This window comes from Amphiura filiformis, chromosome 1, assembly GCF_039555335.1.
Source record: "Amphiura filiformis chromosome 1, Afil_fr2py, whole genome shotgun sequence".
NCBI lineage: Eukaryota > Metazoa > Echinodermata > Ophiuroidea > Amphilepidida > Amphiuridae > Amphiura > Amphiura filiformis.
Window position 1 is genome coordinate 27,775,066 of NC_092628.1, and position 23,896 is coordinate 27,798,961.

Here is a 23,896-nt window from a genome sequence, read left to right on the forward strand (position 1 = left end):
CTCACTGACACCAATGTAAAACCAGACTTAGCTTATTTTTGCTTTGCCTACACTTTGTTCAGCATACAAAACATTTGAAGACAGCAGCAGGTTAAGGCTATAATATGTATGTAGGAAAAGCAGAAGCATGAAAGCATAATAATAAAGCCCAATGATTTAATACACACTGTGATATAGCACCAAGCAACACCTTTGATACGAGTTACTCTTTGTATGTAAAAACACTTTTAAGCAAATAAAATACATTGCAGTCATCTCCCTACTCACTTTCTGGGATCAGTTAATAAAAAATTATATTTTTCATTTTTCATATTAAATGTAAGGTTTTTATACTTTAGCAAAATTTTAATACTGATAAACATGTTTATTAGTCAACATGAATCACTTTCAACTTCAAGTATTTTTGTGGAACTCTAAGGGTAAAATTGTATTAAAATAAAAAGGGCCTCATCTTGTTCCTCGAAGATGCTGAAAACTGCTAGCAGTGTCAATTTTGCATGAAAACTGCCTAATGTCAATTTTTGCATTAAAAAAATACATCCCTCTCTCCTCACTGTTCCGAAAACATAGGGACGTGTAACACATTTTTCTGGTGCTTGAAAATTTCATGGGTTTATTGTTTTTCTTAATAAAATGCAGTAAATGTCACAATTTATTCAAATAGCTCCAAGCAGTGTCAAAATGAACTAAAATAGCATTTTAAAGTGATAAAGGTTATCGCTAACTTTAACAACTTTTAAGATCTCTAAATATATTGGAGCCCTGTACAACTTTACACACCTTTGGAAGCCATCATTTATTTTGAACTATATCCCTTTTCAGTTCAAATTTTGATTTTAAATTCCCTTATCTGTCTTACAGATCTTTAATTCCCTTCTCTGCTTTACAAGTGCCCCTGATCCATACCGTACCCTATAAGCAATGTACCACACATACTCACTTCAGTAACCAACTTTGCCCATGCAATAGGATCCACAGCATCCTCATCTATCAGGGGAACAGTTCTTAAAACCCCAATACATTTGTACATTCATTGAATGACCTTTGAAGATTTGGGTACAAAAACTCATACTCTGCAACTTGAGGTCAAATTTTGCACTTTGATAATGTAATTGAAGTTATTGGACTATGCCATTGGGATGAGGCTCTTGTGCTCCATAGTGATGTATACCATCTTCATACCCGGGGGGGTCACTCCCATTGTGGCCTGTACACCATCCGCGATAATCAACTTTTGAAAAGCACCCTAAACAAGGATTTAACCCTGGGCTAAAACGACACCCTAAACAGGGATTTCATTCCTAACATCAAATTTCATACCCTAAATTTCATTTCCGCGTATTTAGCAATGGCAATTTTGCTACCCTTTTTTCCAATATTTCATGTTTTTGACACCCTACCAACGCGATACGCAGCGTATCGTGCCTACCCCAACGACCCTTTTACTGGCGTTTTCATTATCGCGGATGGTGTACAGGCCACAATGGGAGTGACCCCCGGCTTCATACATTTCCTGTACATAATTACCACCCTAAGCCAACCATCACAAATTCCTGTCAATGATATATATGTATTCAAAGCAGTTATATAAATTCAATCATCTGAACAGAAATCTATCTAATAGACAGTCATGTAATCTAATAACCAGGATGTCTTGCTTGGCACAACAGTGACAGAATTATCAATATATCTTGGCTTTGAACATGGTTGCCAAATATGTCAACCAATGCGATAGGTTAAGTCATCAAGTTCAGCGGAATAAAAAAAGGGGAATTCATCTAATTCTGCCCTGAGACACCAAGTTGGGTTCTATGGTACATGGAAATAATGATAGAAATAATGATAGAAATCATTTAAAATCATCAAATTGGGCTAATAACACAAGTGCTTGGCAACAGTAGCATAATGCTCTGTATGCTGAGGGCCATTATGATAGGCTTCAACATAAAAAGTCAAAAGATTTGGGAAGATTTTCTCAAAATATCAAGCGTTATCTCAAGAACCGCTGAACCAATACTAGGCTTGTTTGTACTCAAGCCTTTTTTATCATTGTTTGTACTCATTTTAATGCATTTTTCAACATTTTTCATGCTGATTTCAAATATGGGCATGAAAATGTACAATTCTGTACAAAACGAAATTTGGAACTTGTCGTCTGCAGTCAACACCCGTGTGGAGAGGGTTTAACTAAACCATTTTATAAAAATGACAAACGGTACAATCAAATCGCAAATTATAAAATTGAGCATGCATCTTTTTTTATCCATTTAGCACTTTGATGCAAATCCAGGAATCTGTTGAGAAAAAACGCAACACATCTGTTCTATTTATAGGCATGTCTGCATGAACACTGAATCCTATTTTTACTTTGCCATAATTTTTACATTATTGTTCACATATTTTGTAGAATCATTGTGTTAATATTGAAACTTTGGAGATATATTTATTACCCTTTCCAAAAAGTATCTTGCGATCATGATTATTATCATTATGTTTATTATAATCATCATCATTATCCCCATTACTCTTATATCATGACATTATATCACAGAATTTATCGATTCAGGATAAAATTGTCAGTTTAAAAATATAATAAAAATGCCAGATTTACCCTGATCAATTAAGACTGAATCTAACATTTTAATTCTAGAAATACTGGTAACAATGTAAGTTTAGAAACACTGTGTATTTAGTGTAATTAATACCAAGACAACTCAATTTCATTCTCATTTTAATTCATCCAAGAATGTATGGAATGTATGTTGTAATTGACAATTAAATAAAAGAAAAACAAAAGCATTTTCTTGCATTCTGCTATGTTTTCCAAATTTGGCTACAACAATAATCCACCCATATTTTAACACATTTTAGCTTTTCTTTAACATGTTTGTGTACAAAATCAAAAATACCTTTGAATCTCATCCATTACGTCAAACTGAACACAACTGGAATATAACAACAAAATTCAACATAATATTTCAGCCAGGATTGCTTGCAAAAAAGTTTAGCAATACAGAGTGCACCCAGCTCACCAAATGGGAATTACTTATACATGCATTAATATGAGAAAAGTGCCAATAACATCCCAGACTAAGAACAAAATATGAAGTGAAGCATTAGGAATGAATCCCGGTGTATAAATGTATTATAATGGGATTAAATTGGTGTTATGTGAAACACTTGAGAACCCAATGCACAGATGGTTATCAATGAAATTTAATAGTTTTTCTTGGTTAATTTTTCTTCAAAAACTGGGACTATTAGGTTAAGTGTCTCCCATATGTCACGACATGAGAGGTGATGAATTGCTAAATGCGTTATTTTCCCTTGATTATGCACTGGAAAGATGTATACAGGAACTCTACTTCAAATCTGGCATCAATGTTTACATTACAGATTTCTTGGGGGAACAAAATTGTTGTATCCTGCTCTTCAATTAGAACAAAAGCATTCTTTAAAATAAACAGCTATTATATTATATAGGCGTAACAAGGGTGTGTGGAGGGAGTGCCTGCAAACCAGGGGTATGCAGCAGAATAGATTGTTTCAGATGGTACCAAAATGGTGCTCAAAATGATTTAAACCAAGGATTTTCAGGGGGTGGACCAGGCTCTGCCCCTGGACTCCTACAGGCCCTCAATACTGATGGGCCAGGGATTGAATCCAGCATCCCGAATATACCCCTGTATAAGTCATTATTTGAATTATGATTGCAATCACATTTAGTAGGAATATACATAGGGTCGCAGCAGCTTTAGACTACAAAAATATGACAAAATTCCTCTTCAAAACTAAGTCAAGATTTAATTAATGGCTTTACAAGACAACCATTTTGATTATTATTTATGCCTTGTAAGTAGAATCCTCCAAGTAGATGACTGTGTGCAGATGAGTGTCAATTTTGCCTGGCAAGTCATGCCACAAGACCTTTGAGATGAGGTGCCCTATTCAAGAGAAACACCCATTGTCATACTACCGGTATGCAAATTATCATCAAATCAAAATGCATAGATTGTCACAAGTGATGAGTTACAGGTGTTTGTAATCATAATTTCATAGAAATTGAATGCAGACACACCCATATGTGACATTTCATGTACTAAATTCAAGGACAAGGATGAACCCATCCACATGATTTCATTACTGCATGAATCTCTTCACAAATTTAAAATTATATTGCTGCTTCAGAAGGATGTCTTAAAAGATAGCACTAAACAGAGAATAGAGGGCCTATATTTAATAGATTTAATTGCATATTTGAAGGATGGTATTAAACTAGAGCGGTTCTCGGCTTTCATGCGGTTCTCAGCATTAGCGGTTCTCGGTGGGTGTTTTTCGACGCTTAAGGCGTCGAATGGGATCACCTCCACCATGGGGCGATTTAAATGTGTACAAATCTTATAATGCTAAAAGTCAACTAAGTGGTAAACAAACAAACATGAAAAATATGGGCAAAAATAAGAGTCACATAAATGAGATTGAAATAGTGTATAGGGAATTCCATAGACATTTAGAAAAGTTGCAACTTTCTTTTGAAAGCTATAACAACAGCAGACAAACAATTTACTGACATCAAATGCCTTGCTTTCATACTTAAAATTCCCTATTAAAAAAGACTTGTTTACATAAAACAGAAAATATGCACAATGAAGGGGGGAAGCACAGACATTGCAAAAACAGTATGCCTCACGGTGGAGGCATAATATTAAGGAAACATTAGATGAATAAAATAAATTTGTTAGTAAATAAAGATATAAACATGATAAGAAAAATTGACTCTAAATGTTGACTGTACCCACCAAGTTTCATGCCCATAAGATAATATTTAGTAATTTGACCTTAGATGACCCCTGGGTGACCCTGGATGACCCCGAAATGACCTTCCAAAAATTTGGCTTTAAATGTTGACTGTACCCACCAAGTTTCATGCCCATACGACCAATTTTATTAATTTGACCTTAGATGACCCCTGGATGACCCCAAAATGACCTTCCAAAAATTTGGCTCTAAATGTTGACTGTACCCACCAAGTTTCATGCCCATACAACAGTTTTTAGTAATTTGACCTTAAATGACCTTTGACCTCAGTATATGACCTTGAACCCCACCCAAAAAAAAAAGTAGCCAGAGTTTTTGACCATGACCCACCTATCCTGAAAATTTGAAGTCAATCCGCCCATCCATGCCCGAGCTACAGCCCCCGGACGGACGGACGTAGTAATTTGACCTTAAATGACCTTTGACCTCAGTATATGACCTTGAACTCACCCAAAAAAAAAGTAGCCAGAGTTTTTGACCATGACCCAGCTATCCTGAAAATTTGAAGTCAATCCGCCCATCCATGCCCGAGATAAAGCCTCCGGACGGACGGAATCTCGGAAGCTCGGACATTGCAAAAACAGTATGCCTCGCGGTGGAGGCATAAAAATGTATTTAGTCCCTATAACCTGTATTAATTAATTACTGACCTATGGTAAGGTAATTTCATTTTTTCACCCATCTGCAACCTTGTACACAAAATCCTGGACATTTTTGCTATCACTTATGGGAATGATATTATTATATAAGTAACAAAATATTATATCTAATAGGTAACAAAATATTGAGTATGAGGTCATATACGCAACAACAAAAATAAAAACTTGCAGGACATCTAAGGTAATATTAACTCTGGACCCTTTTAAAAAAACAACAGTAAAATAAATGCAAAAGTACTAGAAACACATATCACCAGTTGACCAACACCCAAGTCAATATTGAACATCCATATCAAAATGATGCACTTGTCTACTGCTACGTGTGTCTCTTTTTTCATAATAGCTTGGAATAAATTCCAGACTCCTCTCAAGTGGATCTCACTTCAAATCATACCCAAGTCACATGGTTTGGGGAATTTTCTCTGTATTCCTAAGCCCTGTGACTTTGGGGATGAGTTAAAGTGACTACCTGGAGTGACCCCCACTTAAGATGAGTCTGGTATTTTATTCCTAGGGTTTTTGTAAAAAGAGACATATGTAGCAGCCTATGAGTGAATCCATTTGATATGGATGTAAACATTATAAACAGTTGAAATGTTTTATTTTACAACCAAAGTGTTTATTTTTATCAGAATGTTCCTGTAGTTCTGGAAATAAGAAACGCATTAAACAATAAGTAAGAAAATGTTTGTGCAAGTTGCAATGAAAGTTACAATGGGTTCATCTAGAGAAAGTATGGTTCCCCAAATCAACATTGGACATTCATGTCTAAATTTCCTTTTGATGGCTGGTATATTTAAGGGGTACTACACCCCTGGCCAATTTTGTGCCTATTTTTGCATTTTTCTCAAAAATTATAGCACATTGGTTACAAGTAAGATATGTATATTATAGGGGCAAGGACTAAAACTACTGCACTGGAAATTTTATTTCAGCACAGACAACAGTTGTGGAGTTACAGTCAAAAGGAGGAAAACCAATATTTGATCAATAAATCAATAACTACTTGCTTTGAGTTGCTGAATTTTCAGTACAGTAGTTGTAGTCCTTGCCCCTATAATATACATATCTTACTTGTTACCAATGTGCTATACTTTTTGAGAAAAATGCAAAAATAGGCACACAATTGGACAGGGGTGTAGTACCCCCTTAACTACTGCAATGAAAATTCAGCAACTCACGGCAAGTAGTTACTGATTTATTGATCAAATATTGGTTTTCCCTCATTTTTGACTGTAACTCCACAACTGTTGTCTGTGTTGAAATAAAATTTCCAGTGCAGTAGTTGTGGTCCTTGCCCCTATAACATACATATCTTACTTGTCACCAATGCGCTATCATTTTTGAGAAAAATGCATGGCATTCCAAGTTCTCTAAATAAGCATTGTTGAATACATTGTTGCTAAATAACTCAATTTAGCCTTTCGGACTTCAAGGGGTTTACATACCTGCCAACATTGAAAACCTAGAAAACAGAGTACATGGCGAACGTAGGGGCGCGAAGTGCCCGTAGTATCACCTCTGATGGCGGGGGGTCCAGGGGCCCGCTTAAGGGCCCTTGGTGGGGTCCAGGGGCAAAGCCCCGGTGGGGGTTGAGGGGGCGAAGCCCCCCAAAGCTAGAGGGTTTCTACACTGTAAAAACCCTTATAAAGCCCCTTCACATTAGACACATTTTATAGAAACACAACAAGGTGAAAATGAAGCCCTAGGCTTTTATACACTTTGAGGAGGATTTATACTCCATATCTAGCAACAATTTCAACACATATTTGATGACTACAACCTTTGAAAACATGTGAAAAAAAAAAACATTCTGGGACCTGTTTTTATAAGTTTGAAAAATATGCTTCCTTCACACAGAAAATGTGCTTTTAAAAATGCAGTTTCCTATACTTTTGTACATAACGATCATTCGTTGAAGCGATTTTTGGCTTTATAACAAGGCCTCACGTGACTGATAGGACATTGATATGATGCACAATACAAAGGTGAAAATTTTTAAAAAATCAATTTTTTCTTAATTTTTTCAAAGTTTTGGCAACTTGAGAACCTCTAGACCTATTCTGAAGATTGCATTTGAGGAGGATTTATACTCCATATCTGGCAACAATTTCAACACATATTTGATGACTGCAAAAAAAGAAAAAATGTGAAAAAAACATTCTGGGACTTGTTTTTACAAGTTTGAAAAATATGCTTCCTTCACATAGAAAATGTGCTTTTAAAAATGCAGTTTCCTATACTTTTGTACATAACGATCATTCGTTGAAGCAATTTTTTGGCTTTATAAAAGGGCCTACGTGACTGATAGGACACTGATATGATGCACAATACAAAGTTAAAAATTCAGAAAAAAAAAACATTTAACAAAAAACATGTCAAAGTTTTTGTTGACTTTGGAGAAACACTAGACGTATTCTGAAGTGCTAGGATCATTCACAGATGATTTGAAAAAAAAAAATTGGAAAACATTACAAAAAAATTACAGTTTGTTATCTTTAATATGGAAACCACTAACTAATGTTTACCTCTTCATCTATCACAATATTATACATGCATTGGTTTTCCATGCATTTTATAATATGTGCTAGATGAAGAGGTAAACATTAGTTAGTGGTTTGCATATTAAAGGATAACAAACTGTAATTTTTTTGTAATTTTTACCAATTGTTTTCAAATTAACTGTGAATGATCCTAGCACTTCAGAATAGGTCCAGTGGTTCTCCAAAGTCGCCGAAAAGTTTGGAAAGAAATTTAAAAAATTATTAAAAAAAAAAAATTTTTTTTTTTTTTTTTTTTTTTTTTTTTTTTAATTTTTTTTCAGAAAATCGGAGTACTCCGATTTTCGGGGGTTTAAAACTCGGGAAATCGGAGTAACTCCGCGAAAATCGGAGTAGTTGGCAGGTATGGGTTTAGTGCAAGTGCACCTTTAGAATCTGGTATATCACTCCTGCCGTACACACTATGAATTCTGATTATTTTGAGAACAGTGCATACTCATGGTATAAAGCACAGCTTGTGGGTGGGACACCCTTTCGGTAAATCCCATAATTCCTTGCGTTAGACCCCAGATATTCTCATTTGACATCAAGCTGACTTGCAATGCGTATCAGCGATGTTCGCTAAAGGATGTGCGCATCGGCCTGACGTCAAATGAAGTTATCTACTAACCGCAAGGAATTATGGGATTTAACAAAAAAGGTCAATTGTCAAACCTAGCCGAAGGCTGTATCTGCAAAAGCTGACAGGTGTCATATTTGTAGATGTGTACAATATAGAATCCAGAAATTGTCAAATGTCTATATGGCAGCTATTGCAGATAGGCTCTTCTTGTACTAACCCCTTGATTTATTGTCATGTTCATGAAATCCTTATAAATATCAAAATTTATTGAAATAATTTGCAAGTGATTTACACATTGAACTTTGATTGAAAACACAGATGAAGCTGTTGGAAAAGCCATAACTCACCCCAGTGCAACTGTGTCTCACTTTTCTTCAAGTTTTGAGTTTCAAGTCAAGTTTTTCAAGATTTGAGTTTTGAAATTAACTCAAAACTCCCAAATCTTAACTCAAAACTCATATATTTTAACTTAAATTTCTGAAATCTTGACTCTAAACCTAAAAAATCTTGACTAGAAACTAACTTGTAACTGAAAACTTGAAAATCTTGACTTGAAACACATAGGAAAGTAACAGCACAAACCTTAAGACTGATGGAAAGAAATGAGTGAAACTTTCTGGTGAAATATAACTCATACAATGCATCACACGTGCAATGAAAATAAATTACTACAAGCAAAAGCATTAAAATGATAAATGATTTCATCATTCAGGTAGTCTTTGTTATATGGTTTGAGACCATTGAAATTAGGAGTAAAAGCCATACCAAATGCCAAAGTGTTTATTTCTTAGTTGACATAAAACAATGGTAATGTTGCTATGAGATATTGCATCTATTCTAACCCAGGACAATGTACCAAATTGTCCATTCTATCCTTGAAAATTGGTAAATTCAAAATTTGGTTATGATTTAGAACTATGGTTTGATTAGCTTGTAATCAGCGGGAATTGTTAGGCTTTTAGACCCATGTTAACAATGACATAGTTGACCTGTCTGGTCTACAACGTATGGGTTAGAGAAAGTAGACAAAGTAAAACTTGAATTAATTATTTTTCATGTTTCTGGTGAGATGTTACAAGACAATTTTGAAATAAAATATATCGATATTAATCCGCGATGTCATAAGGCCTGTTGATTAGGAGCTGATCAAACTATACTATTATAGCGAGTGGAAATAAGCTACATACATTAGTTATAACACACCTTTAATGTTTTCAATAACAAGTGCTACAAAGGCACCTGTAGTCTTAGACAAGTGTTAAAATATCTCATAAGAGCTCAAACCTCTTGCCATGACATTTCAAAGTGCCCTATATATAGACCTGAAATGCTTTCCTACACAATACAAAAAATCCTGTCTCTAGTAGGTCTCAAATCTAATACAAAGATGGAAAAAAAAGACTTTATCGCAAGTTGAAAGTTTTTATGATATTGGACCTTAGAGGATTTAATTTCATTCAAGGAATTCATTTCATTTGGCAAGGCTTTTACAATTCAGATTCTTGAGACAACCTAGCAGGGACAGGTTGACATTTCAATGTTGAATCAACATTGTTTCAATGTTAATAATAAACTTCAATGTTGTTTTAATGTTGATTCAATGTTGAAATATCAACCTGTGTCTAATGGGAGACATCATGTATTGGGCTCTTCCATTTGAGATCCATACAACCCCTGTATAGATGACTTGACCTTAATCTTTCATACAGGGAGTATGTATTTCAAATCAAGTTACCAGAACAGGTAATTCCATCTAAAGTGGACACCCTGTGTGAAAGCTTAAGGTCACATCTTCCATAGGGGGTGTATGGATTTCAAGTGGAATATCCCATTGATATCTCATGTTTTTTATCTCTACCTATAGGTCCTATAAGTTGGTTCACCTCAAGTTCGGTAGTGACGTCAATGCCTTTTTGCGGTTGCGCCGCAAGCGTGCCGACAAGCCGCCCCTGTATGCGTGCGTGGAGACTCAGTGCATTTAACTTTACGCGTGCGATCTGATTCTGCGGTGAGCAAAATACGCACCTACGTCACTACCAAACTTGAGATGAACCAAATTATATGTATTAAAATGATTAATTCATTCAAAGGATCAAACTACTATCAATTCTCAAATCAAATAACAAAGACTACCAAAAGATGAGACACAAAGTTAGAATTTTGTTTGATCCTCCTTTGACCTTGGTTTACACCAAAGTCAAGTATGTTGCTATTACTAATTGTGTCAATCACGTTTTGAAAGTATATAACAAAATTCTAACTTTTTGTCCTTCATGTCTATAATATCTACATTCAGAGTTGTAAAGAGTCACTTCAAATCACAGTTATTGTGTACTTTCTTCATACTTTGTCCTTTAAGTATAAGGACTTTAGGCAAATTCTATCAACTGTTAGTTTTGCTATCGTGACTTTTTCAAACTCTTAACTACACTGCAAGTGCAAAGGGCAAAATAAAATCAAACCTTGCTCTTGAACTCTCAATTCTAGGAAGAAAGAATTTCATAGTCACAGATATGAAACGAAACAAAAATGTGATAAAACATAGTTTCATGCATGTACAACTAAAAACAAACGAAATGATCAACTACAACATCATGTCTCAAATTGAAGAGATGTGACAATGCATGCATACATTGGTACTCAAGTGTTGTCAATTATGTCCTTAAAAAAATCACAATCCTTGCACATTTGTCCTTTATGATTTTGGGGTAAAATAAAGCCATGCATTATCAAATACTTGAAGCACAAACCTGTACAATGGACTATATGAGCAATGTAATATACGAAGTGAAGGGTAGCTGACACTTCTGAAATGTCTGATCAGACTTTATGTGTACTGCGATCAGATTTGTAAGAGGTAAAAGCACTACACTTCTGAAATATGTAACGCCCTTGGCTTTACATGTACATAAATACAATGCTCTGTACAAATGACTGATTTTATAAAGCACTTAACAGGTTTGTGTTCCAAGCGGTCATTGCATTTTTCAATCAACCGGTAAAGACTCACTTCAGTTTTTGCACACCAACATACTAAACAAATTCTGAGCAAATATTATGAAGCTACTTTAATCTTTGTTATTCAAAAGAATAAACTGACCATATCTTCAACTTGAGACAAAAAATAACAAATCTTAATGTTTAACAAAACAACTGGTCACTTGATACATGATTAGCATGTCAACATGATTCGACTTTAAATCTTTCATGGATTCTACAAACTGTCACTTTGTAATAGGAGCATATTCCTGATATAGTCCTGGATTGAAGTCACTTGTTGGGCTTAATCTTTTCATCTCAAGTTGGAAGTGCTTTCAGTAACAGACACCTGACTGTTTACTTGAAATGGTCAATGCCTCATGAGGGTTCTTGATACATTGTTTGCACAATAGACTGTTTTCCTTACATACCATCATGCACTTTTCTAGGCATGGGTGTCAACCCCGTGGGGACAGGGGGGACATGTCCCTCCCCACCTTTTGAAAAAATTACCCATTTTTTGTTCTTTTCAGTCACTTTTTGACAATTTTAACAGATTGTTCCCCCCACATTTCAAGCCGGAATGGCGCTTATATCTCATATGAGTTTCATACCATCATGCACTATTCTAGGCATGGGCGTCAATCCCAGGTGGGACACACCTTTTGGGAAAATTACCCATTTTCTGTTCTTTTCAGCCACTTTTTGACAATTTTGGCCGATTGTCCCCTCCCCCTACAAATCAAGCTGGATTGACGCTTATGATTCCTGGGTACTGTCATCTCTTGTGTATGAGTTTCTGTGCAATACATGAAACTCATATTCAAATATGGAATGGGAACCCATGGAATAGTGCATTGTGGGAAGTCTGGGACAAGGTATATAAATAAGGTGCCTGTTGCTTCTTCTACATGTGTAAGACACTGCTTGCCAATTTCAAACTCTCTAAAAACTGAAATAAGTTAATAATGCTATTATCGTATTTGTAATTTGACACATTTGTTGACTGAAAATGATTGAGAAATACTGGCGATATAAAAAGTAGAAAACACAAACAGCATCATCTCAGACAAATAAAAGTTACACATTCAGATCACTCTACTGATTTCACTGACTATCATTATCCAGTTGCAGCTCAGCACATCAATTTAATAGTCTTTTATCAACCCAATAAATACAAAATCATTGCAGTGCCCCAAAAGTACACTTGGTTTTTTGGGTTTTTTTTTTAGATGTTGATTGAATTATTCTCCAGTATTTCATAATCCACTCCAGTCGGCAATGCCTCAAAATGACAGACAATAATAAACTAGTAAAAATGTGAAGAAACCAAAAGTTTCATGACGTCCTATAAACAAATATGCATTTATTTGGATGTTAGCCCCTCCCTCCCTGAAACGTAAGTGTGAAATGTTAAAAATTCAAACCTGAAAGATCAACTTTCACCTGTATTTTAACTAGTTTTTCACAAGCGTAATCAAACCCTCCCTCCCCCAAACGAAAGGATTTTCAACAGTTGTGTAAGGAAGGATTTTCATTTCTAAGATGTCATCAAACTCCAGCTTATAACTTCTTGTAAACATGTAGTGTCATTCCTTGACAGATGCACAAATGTCAGGAGACTCCTACATAGGGATTTGTGCTGAATTTATATGTAATTAGCCTTAATGGATGTGTAGCTAGGAAAAATGGGCTATTCCATTGGTTGACTATGCAAATGAATTGTGAGGTACTATACTGGCAGAGGTGAATTGGGCTATTTCATTTCAAATCCACACTAACCATGTGGAAGATTTGGGAAAATATCTTCCACAGGGTGAGTATGAATTTCAAATGGAATGAACACATTATAGCTTCATTTGAAACTCACTCTCCCTCTGTGGAAGATTCGGGTTGAATCTTTCTAAGAGGGTGTAAGAAATTCAAATGGAGCTGCCTAATGTGTTCATTCTATATTGCAGATATTTCCCAAATCTTCCACAAAGGTAGTGTGGATTTGAAATGGAACAGCCCAATTCACCTCTGGCAGTATAGTCCCGCACAATTCATTTGCGCAGTCAACCAATGGAATAGCCAACTATGTCGTTAACTTAAATTTCAAACATAAATACTATATGCAACATGCGCACAGTGCAACTTAAAAGCTACAGCAATTAAGCGTTTCAGCCACAAAACACTTAACAACAAACCATTGCCATTCACATAGAAAAGAATGCTTGTTAACAGCTTGTAAGAATGGAAGTTGAATTGGTGAATATGATACTCACAGTTGAGATGAGATTTCTTGGGCATGTAGGAAGGCCTGGTGATCACAGTGTAGAACGAATATGAGTGGGGCCAGTAACTCATGCATTCCCTGGCAAAGAAATAATAACATCACATATTTGAGATAAAAGTATGTAAATTGGCTATTCCTGTTGAAATCCATACACCTCCTGTGGAAGATCGGACCTTAATCTCCAACACAGGGAGTGCAGATTTCAAATGGAGTCACCCATTCACTAGATAACCACATTTGAAATTCACACTCCCTGTGTGGAAGATTTCAGGTCAGATCTTCCACAGGGGAGTATGGATTTCAACAGGAATATCCTAATGCAGAGATACATAAAACTTTTTAATGGAGAAAAACCAACTGCAGACAATGTTATGAGAGAACTGTTTAAAATCACTGTACATAATATACCTTCATTTCTCTATCCTTGACGGTCTTCTGCGTTACAGCGAAAAACTATAATTACGAAATATGTTATATGGAATTTAAATATTCAAAATGAGGCAGCCATAGTAGTATATAGTACCAATTTATAGCAGTATAAACCCAATTTTATTGATTTCAATAGGCACACTTCCTACAATGTAGACAGCATCCTGGAAATGGTGCCAGTTTATTACATCAAACCTGTCTCTCTGAAAATTGACTTTCCACTCCAACTCATTTGTATTTTATTAAATAGTATATTTACGATGTATGCTAGCAGAAATTGCAATAAATTTTATGTTTTAAAGCTGTGAAGCTGGCACAATATAATGTAACAAAATGGTAAATAGTAAGGAATAATATTCTAATGGCTGATTAATGTTAAGGGATCTGGAATGAGCGTTTTGAGCGTTTGGACAGTATTTGTTATGGAAAATGAGAGCACCTCAGACATATCGAATTGCATTCTGAATACAAAGCATGTCTTTCTGATATCAAATAATTTTCATTTTTTGAAAATCACGATATAATACAAATTTTATGACAAATTATAAAAATTTGATATTTTTCAAATTTTTGATATATAACAGTCCTCGAAGTAAGTTTTATAAATCTAATCATATATTCTTAAAGCGTATGTAGCTGGGAGGAAAAGCCGATGATCAATTGAAAATTTTGACCTTTTATATTGAAGATATGGATTTTTTTCCCAAAAAGACCTATTTTTTTTTTTTGGTGTTTTGGGAAAAAAATCCATATCTTCAATACTGAAAAGGTCAACATTTTCAATTGATCGTCGGCTTTTCATCCCATACATACACATTTTAAGTATAAATCATCAGATTTATAAAGTTTACTTCGAGTACTGTTAAATATCAAAAATATCAATTTTTAATGATTTGCCATAAAATGTGTATTACATTGCGAAATTCAAAAAATCGAAATTATTTGATATCAGAATGACATACTTCGTATTCAGAATGCAATTCGATATGTCTGATGTGCTCTTGCTCTAATGTCCCACAATAAATACTGTCCAAACGTTCATACCCCTTCCCTTAAATGTCTTTCGTAATCAGATTATTGAGAAGCATGTCAATTCCTGAGTAAAAAAAATCTGCATATTTTCATTCTTATTTTGAATTCATACTTTTTCTTCTAGGCTTTTGTTTCCTGTCGTTACAACAGAGCTGTATTTTTGTGAACATCAAATCCTGTGACCTAGTTATTAAGCTTTATGTTTGGTTTGTTTAAACCACAGAAGAATTACCATATTTTTATACATGAAAAGGTAACTGATGTGGAAACATTTAATGAAGTTGACATTTATTGACAAAACAAAAACAGATAGCCGTGCTCTGCATTTTAATTGACAGTGCTTTTAAATAAAAGACACAAAACTAGTAGGTACAAAGGATAGAAATTTAAAAATGCTATCTATGCCTATTCACTTTCATTTATGGGGATATTTTTAACAACACAGAGGCTTATGCTATCTTGTCTTGTGATGTAAAATAATCAATAATATGATAGCTCACTGTCAATTTCCTTGCATAGTACCTGTTTTCCAGACTCAATTTCACCTTTATGCAGCCAAAGTGTCCATGCTCCGTAATTCTCTTGAATATTTTTTAACATATAGATTAAGCCATTTAGTGTAATATTGCACAAAGTTTATGGGGTCATAAAATAGGGTTAAAGTAACAGCGCAGCAGGGTGACCAGCGTCTCTCATAATTCATCCGCTAGATCCAGCTTTACAGTAACAGAATAGTAGGTCAACCAGTATCTTGCATGCTTCACTTATTTTGAGGAGAATTTAATCTCTGGAGCCAGCTTACATGTTTGCAACCAAACTATTCATGTTCTTTACAGTAACATATCAGCAAGTTGACATACCAGCATCATTTGTATTTTACTCATCTTGAAAAATGGAATCCCTGGATCCAGTTTAGCTTATAGGCAAGGTCTTTGTGCTCCGAACAATACTATAACAGTAGCATCTCTTGTACTTCAATTGTCTGGAAGAATTAACTCTCTGGATCCAGTTTATCTGTTTAGAGCCATTTTGTTCATGTTCCTTACATCAAAAGAACGGTGGGTTGACTAGCATATCCCATTCTTTACTTAATATCTGGAAGAATGGAACCTCTGGATCAATGATACCTGTAGTTTATAGAAAAGGTTTTGCTCCTTGCAATAACAAAGCATTAGGTAACCCAGCATCTCTTGTATGTTAATCATATGGAAGAATGAAATCTCTGGATCTAGCTTACCTGTTTATAGTCAAGACTGTTCAAAACATCAACAGAGCAGTAGATGACCAGCATATCCCATTCTATTGTTAATAACTGGAAGAATGGAATCTCTGGATCCACCTTACCTGCAGTTTGTAGCGGAGGTGCTGCACCTTACAATAACAGAGCAGTAGGTTGATCTCTTGTACTTTAATTGTCTGGAAGAATGGAATCTCTGGATCCAGCTAACTTGTTCATATCTATGCTGTTCATCTCTAGATCCAGCTTACCTGCAGTTTATAGCCAAGGTACTAATGCACATAATAGAGCAGCAAGTAAACCAACATCTCTTGTACTTTAATTCATCTGGAAGATTGGAATCCCTTGATCCAGTTTACTTGTTTATATCCATGTTGTTCATCTCTGGATCCATCCTACCTGCAGTTTATAGCAAAGGTGCTGTACCATACAATAACAGCGCACCAGTTAAACCAGTATCTATTATACTTTATTGATCTGGAAGATTGGAATCTCTGGACCCAACTTACCTCTTTATAGCCATATTGTTCATCTCTGGATCCACCTTACCTGCAGTTTATAACGGAGGTGCTGTACCATACAACAATAATCCAATAGACAGTCCCATAGGTAAACTAGCATCTCTTGTACTTAAATCTGGAAAAATGGAATCTCTATAGATCCAGGTTACCTGCAGTTCATGTTACTCACATCAACAGGTTGACCAGCATATCACATACTTTACTTATCTGGAAGACTGGAATCTCTGAATTCACCTTACCTGCAGTTTATAGCCAAAACACTCATTCACATTACTGTAGTAACAGAGCAATAGCTAAACCATCATCTCTTGTGCTTTAAGATTGGTATCTCTAGATCTAGCTTACCTGTTTGTAGCCAAGGTCTTCATGCTCCTTACAGTAACAGAATAGTAGGTTGACCAGCATCTCTCGTACATCACTCGTCTGGAAGAATGGAATCTCTGGAAAGGTTCTGATGACATCTTGGGTGATCATTTGCTTTGTTTCTTTGTCTTGAAAATACTTATTCCATGGACTCTGCATGCAAATAAATATATATACAGTTTCAAATGCTGGGTGTTACTTAATACATTAGGTAACATAGCATAGGTACAGGGTCATGCAGGTGGCTGTCTTTCTAACAGAATAAATCCCCTTTGCAGGGACTGTCTTGAATTTGAATTTGCAAGAGAGCATTAAATAGCTCTTCCAGAGCCTTCAAGGAGAGCTGATTATTTAGAGCATTTACATTAGAATTGTCAACTAACGAGAGCCAGAATTCACTCTACTATAGCAGATTTAAGGAGAGCAGTAGAGAGTGATTGCTCTTGCTCTCCACAAAAGGCAGCCCCTGCCTTTGGCTATGAGAAAAACAATTTGCTTGTCCTCAACCACATTATATCAATGGTAGAATTGCTTGGACAGAAATCTTTTTTTTTTCATAAACCACAGTAAATGGATGTATATTATTTTTTAAGCAAAACCTCCTGTAAATTTTAATATTTAAGTGGTAAAAAGAAACTGGTTTAAAACTTTTTGATGATTAAAACCTTTATGAAATTTCAAACATTCTATTATTTTGTACAGTAAAAATATGAATCAGGACAAACAAACATTTTTTTTTTTGAGGGGGGGGGCTTACTTACATCTTCTTCTTGAGACAATGGGTTAAACAATGCCAAGTCTACCTCCTCTTGGTTGTCTTCTCTTAGACTATTTGAGATGTGCTCTTGCTTGATGTCTGAGTACTGTTGACGGGATTTCTTCACATCTGCCTCCCATTGTGCCTGCTCTTCTGATAAACACTCCAGATAAACCTGAACAAGTCAAAACAATGGTATGGGTTTTTTTTAATCTTCAACAACTGCATCCAAACAAACTAAGAAATAGAGTAGTGACCTTGATAGTTTCTCTTTTCTAACAAGAAGAGTAATTACCGTTTTACTGTATAAAAAAAAGCGCAGTGATTTACAGTGCGCTACGCACAGGCACAACGCCTAGACGTTGATCCACAAGCCTCAGCACACTTAACAGGTTGCTGCTGACCACTATGGCCCCACATCATTCCATTAACCATTTAACAACAAAACAGGGACTTTGCTGCTACAAGAGCGCACACCCTAGACATTCCACAAATAACCATCGCAACCAGGATCAGCTCCCCGAGACAAGACAATTAGCAATAAGTTCCTTGTCCAGGGGAATTTCAAGCTAACTCAAATTTTCCACGAGAGCATACTAGGCACTGCCAGGGTTCGAACCCGCAACCTCTCGCACCATAGTCGAACGCCTTAACGATTGAGCTAACTTGACTGCTATAGGCCTAATACATATTTTTCATCTCTTGAGAATAAATTTGTTTGACTCAAATGACTTGGAATCCAATTATTTCAAAAACCATTCAAAACTAAATGTGGTTTACTTTGGTGTTTAGGTTTAACAGTATCTCAAAATAGTTATTATTGTTACAAAATGATCTCCATTCTTTCCTGTCCATAGTCGCTGCAGCTGCTCCAAACTTGGAATGGATGGGAGTGGTCAAAGGCTTTGACCTTGAGGACCTTCCCTTTCTTTATCAGCTGCACAGCTTTTAGTCATATGGTATTTCCATCACCTTGGCAGCAACATTAATGTATACATAAAACCTGATGTCATCTATTGCTTGCCTCATAATTTCACTTACCCTCCAGCAGACACTTCTAAACCTGCTACTCCTCAGACCCCCTCTGATTCCTTCAAGTTTGATAGCTGCCACATAGTCTTTTCTTTCAAACAATCTCACCCATTCGTCTCTGCAAAGAACAACAACAATAATCAAATGTCATATTTTAAATGAAAGAAAGTCAAAGTACTCATTAGAAGTTGTATTAAACTTTGCATCATGTTTAAGATTAACTAACAGATTCAAGAAGCTCAATTCCTTTTATGCTTCCTGGAACAAGCTACATATAATCTCACAGGCCACTGACATGAGTCAAACAAGTCAATGAAGAAAAGTCTACAACCTAACACACAATGCTTGTCAAACTGTAGCTCATAAAGCTACCTTTTTCAATCACATGGTGCCGATGTGGAATCAACTTCCTCATGCAGCTACGTAAGCTGTCTTTTTCTCTTTTTAAGTCTCTTTTTAAGTTGTGTATATTTTGAAGTATCATTTTACATAAATTTCTTCAAACATATACCTGGGGTTCCATACAGGTAATCTGATTTAATTTTCCCCTCTCTTTTGGATCTTTGAGGTAATTTGCACCTGTTCACGGCAAACCGTATTGCTGCTTTAACATTCTCTGTGTCCCATATTTATATTTTTAATTAGCTCTGTTATATATATATGTGTCTCATTTCAAGTCAAGAGTAACGCCATGTTGGATTTAGCAGTGGCATATTCTAATCTGTCCATTCATGCAGTTGCGTCACCAGCATACAGACAAACCGCCCTTGTAAGCATGTGTATACGCCTTGTGGGATCAGGTTGGCACACATGATCCAAATCTACCCTGCCAAGACAGACTATAGATGTTGTGTGCAATATACTTCATGTTTTAATTGAATGCTTGATGAGGTCTAATACACACAAATTTACAAGAAGCAAAAACTTGGAAACTCTGCAACAAATACTTGTATTTGAGTAAGAAACCCGGTACCCCAGGTCAACATAAAAAGTGGTAACCATGTGTGTTCTTCCTTTTTTCAAAACCCCCCTTTTCACTGATTTTTCATTGATTTTACCCCCCTTTTTTGCCAAATCACTGACAAAATCAGGGTAAAAAATACCCCCCTTTTTTCAAGGTTTTCAATGAGAAGATTTCCAGACACCCCTTTTCAATGACTCCAAATATTTTAATATATTAAGTACAAAATGTGCAAGTATGAACATTACTTTGTGTCTGTTGTACTCCCAGATGATCCTGTGTTATTAACTGGGGTAATTACAATGCCTGTATACTGATTTTAATTGAAAATGAACCAAAGAGGAACAATCCCTCGACGTTTTGTGTACAGAGGTTCCTTTAAAGTATTGTGGTACCCAAGTTTTGACACAAGACCTCAGGCTGCACAACACTATGGGTTGGATACTCAGATCAGATATATCTTAAACACATACAGAAACAGATAGTAGAAATTCAAATGTACAATTTTGTGGTAGGCCTATCAGTCCAGGTTCCCATCCAGGTTATCCCAGTTCAGACACCTCTGGGAGATCATCGTGCATGTACAGCTTCTACATTATCTAGGAACATCATGCATGTTCATATTATGTACATAAAATATTAAAATATCTTAGTTTGACACATGTCAAATGCCCCGTAAGCTTACTTTGATTTATTTACTTCACGAACGAACGGTATACGCCAAACTTCAAGTGCAACAGGGAAGAGAAACAACGATACAAAATAAAACTTAAATGCATCAGAATTGAACAGAATTAAAAACCCAAGGAAAAATAGGCCTATCACTCGATTCGGTCGTAGAATTAAGTGAAATACCCTTTTTTTAAAAATTTCGGAGACAATGCTCAGAATACCCCCTTTTTCAGCGATTTCATGGTCCGCGATTTCAGTCAACAAAATACTCCTTTTCCGCGAAATTTAGAACACACATGGTTACCACTTTTTATGTTGACCTGGGGTACCGGGGTAAGAAATAGCATGAGTCTAAAGCCAATATCAAACTAAGATACACATTTACAAAATAAATGTCACATTTTCTTAAAGTTTACTTTGTAAGACATTTCAGCAAACATTTACAAGTTTGTGAGACATTTATGCAAACATTTAGACAGTTCTATTAAAATCAGACATGAAGAGACACGTTATCATGTCTTTTAATCACAGTAATAACATTCTGGGTGTGCAATTCACAAATGCAATATACATCATCCAGGAAATTTTCTTAATGCCCACTAGTATTGAAATCAGTGGCATAGATGTTGAAGCTAAACTGATGAAATATTGTGTAGAAGTGGAATAAATTTGGGCTTTGGGGGCTGAAATGGCCAAATATGAGGTTAATTTGGTCAGAAACCCACATACAGGCGTCAACATTGGGGGATGATTGTATGGACCATCCCCCTGGCAAAATATTGGGGATTTATCCCCCATTCCCCTGGGATCTAAGCCTATGATTGAAATTGCACAGTTGATGTCCTTCAAGCTGTTGAGAATTCAAATCTAGAATTCTCCAATGAAAGCTAATAAAGACAGAAAATATCATTTTAACACGGTGAATAAAGACTAGACTAGAATTTTACATATAAACTAGTCTTTATTACAGGTAAGGAAGCTGCCATATTAAATGACTTCATATAATATTCTTATAACCAGATATGTGTACATCCATATCAAAAGGATCCACTTGTCGGCTGCTATATGTGTCTCTTTTAACATCTAGGCCTACATTTTAAACATCATTTATCAACAAAATACTAAAAATCAAATACCGCTTTACATAAAACAGAACCTGTCCTAATTTTCATTAAAAAACAACAAAAACAAAACAAAACAAAACAAGAAAGCCCCTCATCAGCAGATTACAATTTCCACTGGCTTAGATGCCTCTCATTCAAATTTTCTTTGCCTCTCACAATCTAATATTCCCATGGCAACTAAAGCAGTTTAACCATACCTTGAACAATTACCTAATTTCCTTTAAAATTGCTGCACCAATTCACACCTGAAGCAAAACATGCAATAATCAAAGCATTGACCAGGTCAAGACATGTCTTGATACAAGTTACATAAGACCATCCCATCACAAGTAGCCCCTTGTGATTCACTAACCATGCTAACTTGATAATAAAATATATTTGCAATTCTACTCTGTTAGCATGTACTTAGATATAGGCCAGTGTCTGCCATGTTTCAAAATTTACTCAAAAGAATTGGAAGATTTTTGTCGGAACTTTTCATTTTCCAGAAAAATTCACATTTTTAAATCTCAACAATTAAAAAAATAAATAATCATGATTCCTACCACATCAAACAGTATAAATTCTATAAAAGGAACAAGTTTGACAATGTTCTTTAAACGAAAGTGCTTTTGTCAGGAAGCTGACCCCCTCCCTCCCTCTAACTTATATAAGTTTGAAATATTAAAAATTCCAACCCGAAAGATCAACTTTAACTGATGTTTTATTTAGTTTTTAACCTTCTCAAGAAACTGGCTGGCACTGATTGTGGAGCATCCTTTACCACTCTAGTCTACGCACATCAACCCTCGCACATCGGTATTCCACTGCTGAGTGTGCTGCACCTGCATGGCACCACAGCAACTACACTGACAAGGTCGATGTTGTCCTGAATGATACCATGAGATTCCTCAGTGGCGAACGCACTGCGACACCTGTCAATAACCTCTCCGTTCTGTCTGGCATCCCTCCAGTAAAATTAAGAAGAGATCTACAGACCCTGAAGGTAGCCACAAGAATGACCAGGATGATAGCCTTGTGCCCCCACCTTGTAGACCAGTGTCTTCCTAGAAAACAGTTTGCAACGCAAGCCGCATATCTGTCACTAGACTTCCCTCCTTCCAGGAACTCCTACTGGATAGTAGAGTGCTGGGCTAGGGAATAGGAGACTTCATCTACATCTACCAACCTGAAGGCATTCATCACTAGGCCATCTTCTAATTCAAGCGGTTGGGACCTTCCAAGGAAGGCCTAGGTGAATTTAAATGATGAAACATATGCACTGCTAAAAATGAAAATGTGTGACTTATCTCTGATTAGATGGCAGCCATACTTCAACGAAACCATGTAATACTGCTTTGCTTTCATTCTTGCTTCTCACCTTAAAGAGCATAACAAACAATTTGAGTTTGCTAATATCAAGAAAGGTGTCATGCATCTAACTAGTACATAGATAAGTTTCAATGATTGATATATTCAATTATCATGCAAGTAGGAGCAAGTCATCCATAACATGGACTCCTGACCAGTCTGGTAATGTGACAGCATAACCATGCACCAACATTCAGTATCCTTAGTGACATCTGTGAGTATTGCATGGAGACTAACTTTCATCTATCCATTCTGTCCTGCCAAGTACTGCTATCACTCACATACCAATGATCATCTTCAGCATCCAAGACACTGACGCTGAATTTACATTGATATAACATTTTTACAACCCTAAACCTAACCCTACCCATTTTCCATTAATTCTAACCCTAAACCCTGTCCTTTGTGACTGTTGCTTACATGAAGGTAGAACTATCTTAAAGGGGAAGGTCAGATTTGTTCATACTGTGTTAACAGTGTTATTGATCTTATATTGCAGCCAACCATTATATGTATTGTATGAGATTCCTTCGGAAAAATGGTAGGTGGATGATGTTGTCA

The 23,896-nt window shown here is 35.8% G+C and overlaps 1 protein-coding gene across 8 annotated transcripts in view; it reads right to left on the bottom strand.

The window, feature by feature from the left end:
* Nucleotides 1–23,896, bottom strand: part of LOC140138510 (TBC1 domain family member 5-like) — a 142,003-nt gene that overhangs the window by 28,964 nt on the left and 89,143 nt on the right. For 6 of the 8 annotated variants that reach the window (XM_072160790.1, XM_072160468.1, XM_072160399.1 and 3 more), the window contains 6 exons: nucleotides 19,238–19,346; nucleotides 18,201–18,371; nucleotides 17,422–17,592; nucleotides 13,847–13,935; nucleotides 11,063–11,083; nucleotides 2,910–2,945 (listed from right to left, as the gene is read on the bottom strand). In XM_072160790.1, coding sequence (XP_072016891.1) covers nucleotides 2,910–2,945; nucleotides 11,063–11,083; nucleotides 13,847–13,935; nucleotides 17,422–17,592; nucleotides 18,201–18,371; nucleotides 19,238–19,346 — 597 coding nt within the window. The remainder of the gene's footprint in view (nucleotides 1–2,909; nucleotides 2,946–11,062; nucleotides 11,084–13,846; nucleotides 13,936–17,421; nucleotides 17,593–18,200; nucleotides 18,372–19,237; nucleotides 19,347–23,896) is intronic. The other 2 variants (XM_072160544.1, XM_072160669.1) reach the window with 2 other exon arrangements.